Source organism: Melospiza georgiana, chromosome 8 (genome assembly GCF_028018845.1).
Source record: "Melospiza georgiana isolate bMelGeo1 chromosome 8, bMelGeo1.pri, whole genome shotgun sequence".
Classification (NCBI taxonomy): Eukaryota; Metazoa; Chordata; class Aves; order Passeriformes; family Passerellidae; genus Melospiza; species Melospiza georgiana.
Genome location: NC_080437.1, coordinates 6,126,126 through 6,132,286, shown reverse-complemented (window position 1 = coordinate 6,132,286; position 6,161 = coordinate 6,126,126). Strand labels below are relative to the sequence as shown.

General features: G+C 64.1%; 1 protein-coding gene across 1 annotated transcript; it reads right to left on the bottom strand.

The window, feature by feature from the left end:
• Positions 1–822: 822 nt before the first annotated feature.
• Positions 823–3,635, bottom strand: DKK1 (dickkopf WNT signaling pathway inhibitor 1). Its single transcript, XM_058029589.1, has 4 exons — positions 3,444–3,635; positions 2,541–2,697; positions 2,344–2,454; positions 823–1,073 (listed from the first exon to the last, which is right to left on the bottom strand). The coding sequence occupies exons 1-4, from the start codon at positions 3,633–3,635 to the stop codon at positions 823–825; spliced, it is 711 nt and encodes a 236-aa protein (XP_057885572.1).
• Positions 3,636–6,161: the final 2,526 nt, after the last annotated feature.

Below are 6,161 nucleotides of genomic sequence, written 5' to 3'. Positions count from 1 at the left end.
TCTCCGTGTGTGCCTCAGCGCCGCCGGCACCTGTCCGCCTGTCTGTCCGCGTGTCCATCTGTCCGTCCGTGTGTGGCTCAGCGTGTCCGTGTGTCTGTCCGTGTGTGGCTCAGCGCCGCCGGCACGTGTCCGTCTGTCTGTCCGCGTGTGCTTCAGTGCCGCCGGCACCTGTCTGTGTGTCCGTGTGTGTCCCTGTCCGCGTGTCCATCCGTGTGTCTGTCAGTGGCGCTGGCAGGTGTCCGTCTGCCTGTTCACACGTGGCTCAGCGCCACTGGCACCTGTCCGTGTGTCGGTCAGCGGCGCTGGCAGGCGTCCATCTGTCCGTCCGCGTGTCCGTGTGTCTGTCAGTGGCGCTGGCAGGCGTCCATCTGTCCGTCTGTGTGTCGGTCAGTGGCGCTGGCAGGCGTCCATCTGTCTGTCCGCGTGTCCGTGTGTCTGTCAGTGGCGCTGGCAGGCGTCCATCTGTCCGTCCGCGTGTCCGTGTGTCTGTCAATGGCGCTGGCAGGTGTCCACCTGTCTGTCCGTGTGTCGGTCAGTGGCGCTGGCAGGTGTCCACCTGTCTGTCTGTGTGTCCGTGTGTCGGTCAGTGGCGCTGGCAGGCGTCCATCTGTCCGTCCGTGTGTCGGTCAGTGGCGCTGGCAGGCGTCCATCTGTCCGTGTGTCCGTGTGTCGGTCAGTGGCGCTGGCAGGCGTCCATCTGTCCGTCCGTGTGTCCGTGTGTCTGTTGGTGGCGCTGGCAGGCGTCCATCTGCCTGTCCGTGTGTCCGTGTGTCTGTTGGTGTCGCTGGCAGGCGTCCATCTGTCCGTGTGTCCGTGCATCGGTCAGTGGCGCTGGCAGGTGTGCAGGCGGGACGCGTCGGCCGGGCCGTGCTCCCGCTGCCCGCGGCACGCCAGCCCCTCGGCGCACTGGCAGCGCTGGAAGATCTCGAGGCCGTGCGAGCCTTTCCGGCGGTGCCGGGTGCACACCTGCCCCTCCCGCAGCACCGGCTTGCAGATCTTGGACCAGAAGTGGCGGGCGCAGCACAGCCCGGCCGCGCAGTCCGACGAGCGCAGGCAGAAATCGCCCTCCTCTCCTGCGGGGGGACACGGAGGGGACGCTCAGCCGGGCCCAGGGGACACCGGGGGGACATCCCGGGCCACCCCAAGGGCAGGGGGGGCGTCCCGGGTTGGGCTTCTGGAGATAGTGGGGCTGGGGCATCCCGGAGTGATCCCACAGGGGACAGGAGCCATCCCAGAGTGATCCCATGGGGGATAAAGGTGCAGGAGAGGCATCCCCAGAGCCATGCCAAAGGGGACTGGAGGGGAAGGAGGCATCCCAAAGCGGTCCCAAAGGGGATAGGAGGGAAAGGAGGCATCCAGGAGTGATCCCAAAGGGGGCAGGAGGGAAAGGAGGCATCCAGGAGTGATCCCAAAGGGGACAGGAGGGAAGGATGGGCATCCAGGAGTGATCCCAAAGGAGACAAGAGCCATCCCAAAGGGGACAGGAGGGGAAGGAGGCGTCCCAAAGGGGATAGGAGGGAAAGGAGGCATCCTGGAGTAACCCCAAAGGGGACAAAAGGGAAAGGGAAGCACCCGGGTGTGATCCCAAAGGGGGTAGGAGGAAAACAAGGCATGCAGGAGTGAGCCCAAGGGGGACAAGAGGGAAAGGAGAAATCCAGGAGTGATCCCCAAGGGGGACAGGAGGGAAGGATGGGCATCCCGGGTTTGGCTTCTGGAGTTAGTCGGGCTGGGGGGCATCCCAGAGCAATCCCAAAGGGGACAGGAGGGAAAGGGAAGCATCCAGGAGTGATCCCAAGGGAGACAGGAGGGAAGGATGGGCATCCTGGAGTGATCCCAAAGGGGATAGAAAGGAAAGGAGGCATCCAAGAGTGATCCCAAAGGGGATAGGAAGGAAAGGGAGGCATCCCAGAGCGATGCCAAGGGGGATAGGAGGGAAGGATGGGCATCCCGGGTTTGGTTTCTGGAGTTAGTAGGGCAGGGGGCATCCCAGAGGGATCCTGAAGTGGACTGGAGGGAAAGGGAGAAATCTCGCAGTGATCCCAAAGGGACAGGAGGGAAAGGAAAAATCCAGGAGCGATCCCAAAGGGGATAGGAGGGAAAGGGAGGCATCCCGGGTTTGGCTTCTGGAGACAGTGGGGCTGGAGGCATCGCAGAGAAATCTCAAAGGGGACAGGAGGGAAAGGGAAGCATCCCAGAGCGATCCCACGGGGGACAGTGATGCAGGATGGGCATCCCGGACCCATCTCAGGGCAGGGGTGCAGCCCGGATCGACTCCCAGGGTACAGCAAGGCAGGAGGGCAGCCTCAGGCGGGACAGGGGGTGCCAGCAGCCGGGACACCTCACCTTTGGCCGTGGGCAGCCAGGCGGGAGCGGGCGTCCGTCGGGGCAGCGCCTCGGTGCCCGTCTCGTCCAGCTCGGCCGCTCCGTGCGGCGGCTCCAGGGGCGTGCAGAGCCCTGCGGGGACATGGGGGCTGTCAGCCACGCCTGGGACCCTGCCCAGCCCCATCCCCAGCCCCTGCCCGGGTGTGCCGGGCCCTCACCGTTGCTGCAGCTCATGCCGGGGCAGCACATGGCATCGCGCAGGCAGCGCTTGCGGCGCCGCCGGCAGCCCAGGCACAGCGGGGCTCCCCCGCCGCGGGCCGCGCTCCCGCAGAACTCCTCGGGGCCGCACTCCTCGTCCTCGGTGCACGGGAAAGGCTGCGGGACACAGAGGGGGCGGCGGATCAGCGGGGTGGTGCCATCCCCGAGTGTCACCCCTCTCCATCGCCGGGGGGTTCCCTCTGCAATCCCCGGCGCCGCCGCTCCATCCATCCATCCCCCGTGTGCCGCTCACAGCCTCCGTCTCCGGTGTCCCCTCCATCCCCGAGGTGTCCCCACTCCACCCCGTGTGTCTTTGTCCCCATCATCCCGTGCGTGCCTCTCCTCCATCGCCGGAGTGTCCCCCCATCCATCCATCCATCCATCCATCCATCCATCCATCCATCCATCCATCCGTCCGTCCGTCCGTCCGTCCATGCTATGTTCCCCTCCCCTCTTCTGTCCCTTCCACCCCCGGTGTCCTCTCCATCGCTTGTGTCCCCTTCTCCATCTCCCGGTGTGGGTGTGCTCATCCCCGACGTCCCGCCCTTCATCCCAAATGCGTCCTTCAACTCCATCCCCGCTGTGTGTCTCTCTCCATCCCCCGGTGTGTGTCCCTCTATTCCCGATGTGTGACCCCCTCCATTCCCGGTGTCCCGCCGCTCCATCCCCGCTGTGTGTCCCTCTCCACTCCCAGTGTGTGTCCCCCTCCATCCCCGTTGTCTGTCCCCCTCCATCCCCGCTGTCCCGCCGCTCCATCCCCTCTGTGTGTCCCCATCTCCACTCCCGGTGTGTCCCCATCTCCACTCCCGGTGTGTCCCCCTGCATCCCCGCTGTCCCGCCGCTCCATCCCCGCTCTCTCTCACCTGTCGGGTGGCGGCCGGCGGTGCCTTATTGCTGCCGTCGAACGGGGCTGCGGGGGCGGCGCTGGTCTCCGCCGCCCCTCCCGGGGGGGGTCCCTTGATGGCGTTGGAGCTCAGGGCAGCCCCGGGCGCCGCCGCCCGCCCCGCCGGGGCCGCGCAGCTCAGCGCCGCCAGCAGCGCCACCAGCCCCCGCATCGTGGTGCCCGCCGTGCCCGCAGAGTCCCCGAGCAGCAGCAGCAGCAGCAGTGAGCCGCCAGCAGCGGCTCCTGCGCTCCTGCGCCGCCTTTATACCCCCGGGGCTGCCTCCTGCCCGCCCCCTCGGGGCGGGGGGCCCGCCGGCTGCGATTTCAAAGCGTTCCCGGGGGGGAGAGGCTGTGCCCGTGAGCCCCCAAAGCCGCCCCCACCCCGCCCCGAGGGCTCCCACATTGGTCGGAGGGGGTTTCGCAAGGGCGAGGGCAGACCACCCCCCCATCCCATCCCATCCCATCCCATCCCATCCCATCCCATCCCATCCCATCCCATCCCATCCCATCCCATCCCATCCAGCAGCATCCCTCCTCCTCCCTCGGGTCCCGGCCAGATGCTCCGCACTCCCCGACGCCGCCGCTGTCTCCAGCCGGGCGCGCCCGACGGAGGGGACGGGCAGGAGGGACGGGGGGGACGCTCCCCCCTGTGCAAGCCCCCACCCGCGGTGGGTGGGAGCCGCTGTGGGTGCACAGAGCCCCCCGCCCTCCCCCGATGGCAGAGTCGGTCCTTTGGTCTCCTCTGAGTCTCCCCCCCCTCTCCCCGCCGCCTCCCCCGCGTCCTTCCTGGCGCCAGCGCAGCCTTGCAGGAAAGGAGCGGGGCAGGAAAGGAGAGGAGAGGGGCAGGAAAGGAGAGGAGAGGGGCAGGAAAGGAAAGGAAAGGAGAGGGGCTGCTCCGCATCCATCCCCCCGCGCCGGGCGCTGTGCGGGGACACGGGGATGGCGCGGGGGGGACACACGGCGGGATTCTCGCTGTCCTCCCCCTGCTCCCCTGACCCCAGCCGGGGCCGTGGGGGGGAGCTGCGGGCCCTTTGATGCGGGGACATCAAAGGCGTCGCCCCCCCCTCCTTTCCCAATTTCCCCCCCCCATTCCCATTTTTCCCTCCCCATTCCCTCCTTCCCCCCCCACCGGGGCAGAGCGGCCCCAGGGCGCCCCCTGGCGGCCCCGCCGCGCCATCGCGCCCCCACTCCCCGCTCCGGTAATTAACTCAAATTAATTAACCCCCGTTAATTAACCCGGCTTTTCCCGGCTCCCGGTTATTTCTTTTCTCTGATTGGTTTAAATGAGAATGCAAAGAGCCGGAGCAGCGCCACTCAAATCCCCGGGGTGGGGGATCCCGGACGCGGCAATTCCTGCAGTGAACGTCCCCCCTCTCCCGGTATCGCTGTCCCGGTATCCACTATCAGCTGTTCCAGCCCCGGATGGCTCAAGCCGGGCTAATAATTGCCTGGGAAGGTTTCGGGAGCACGGCGGGCAGGTGCCGTCAGCAGCGGCTGAGTCACGGCCGGGCGACATCCCCGGCACAGCCCGGCCGCCCCTCCTGCCTTCCCTATTTTTAGCCTGGAATAACGAGAGCCACGCCTCGCCCCGAAATCTCGGTGTTCCCCTGGCGGTTTCAGGTGAGGGCCACGTCACCCTGAGGTTTTTTATTGCATTATTAACTTTGACCTATGATTGCTGCATCCCGCAGAACGATTGGTGGTGATTGCCTGCTCCTCCTTGGGCTGTTGCCACATTTATTCCTCTCCTGAGAGGATGTTTTGTTGCTCCTTTCTCCCAGCTTTTGCTCACCTGTGTGTCATCATCAAATCACAGAGTGATTTGGAGTTGCAAGGGACATCAAAGCCCATCCAGTGCCACCCACTGCCACGGGCAGGGACACCTTCTATTATCCCAGGGTGTTCCAAACCCTGTCCAACCTGGTCTTGGACACTTCCAGGGATCCAGCCACAGCTTCTCTGTGTGGGAATTGTGGGAGCAGAACCCTTGCAACCCCACATTTCACCACCTTCCAGAAGATTTCTCCCCAAATCAGCTCCTGCTCTGGAAGAAACCCACTGAGAGCCGTTCAAAAGTAATTATTTTTATTTCAACTCTATAAAGTATACAACAGGCACTCGGCAATTACAGCTGCAGGGGGAGTACAGAGCGAAACAAAAGCCATGGAAGTTTATGAAAAAAAAAAAAACAAAAAAAAACAAAAAACAAACCCAAAAAGTTCCTCAGCCAACATCCAAAGAGTGCAAGCGGCCGATGGCCGACATCGGCCCGACAAACAAAACCTCTGCCATGGAAGGAGAGAAAATCAGAGTATAAAACAAAGGGCCGGGGTAAAACAAGCATAAATCGGGACTTGGGGGGAGAGGCAACTCCAAATGGGAATTTCCCCTTTTTCTGAGAAAGCCCTAAAAGCGCCCAAGTCTCGGTGTCAGGGCTGGGGAGCTGTGGAGGAGCTTCCAGGGCTCATCCCCGTGGACGCAGGGAAAAGCACAGATCCTGTTTGGTTGAGTGGTGCAAAGGAGCCTCGTCTTTGCACCGGGGTTTCAGGTCAGGAAAATGCTGCCAGGGTGGATTTTTCCCGTGTGGGAGATTCCCCAGGGAGGGCTGTGTGGGACAGCACGGATGGGTGGGATCTGCAGAGCTTAGCAAAACAGGAATACCTGTCTACGGACTGCTAGGATGTCAGAGATTAATTTG

Bases quoted from the DNA above. Each gene is read 5' to 3' on its own strand.
- DKK1 (XM_058029589.1), bottom strand. From the start codon at position 3,635: ATGCGGGGGCTGGTGGCGCTGCTGGCGGCGCTGAGCTGCGCGGCCCCG. The intron at 2,698-3,443 runs GTGAGAGAGAGC...TGTGTCCCGCAG, and splicing joins CGCCGGCCGCCACCCGACAG to CCTTTCCCGTGCACCGAGGA. The intron at 2,455-2,540 runs GTGAGGGCCCGG...ATGTCCCCGCAG, and splicing joins CGGCATGAGCTGCAGCAACG to GGCTCTGCACGCCCCTGGAG.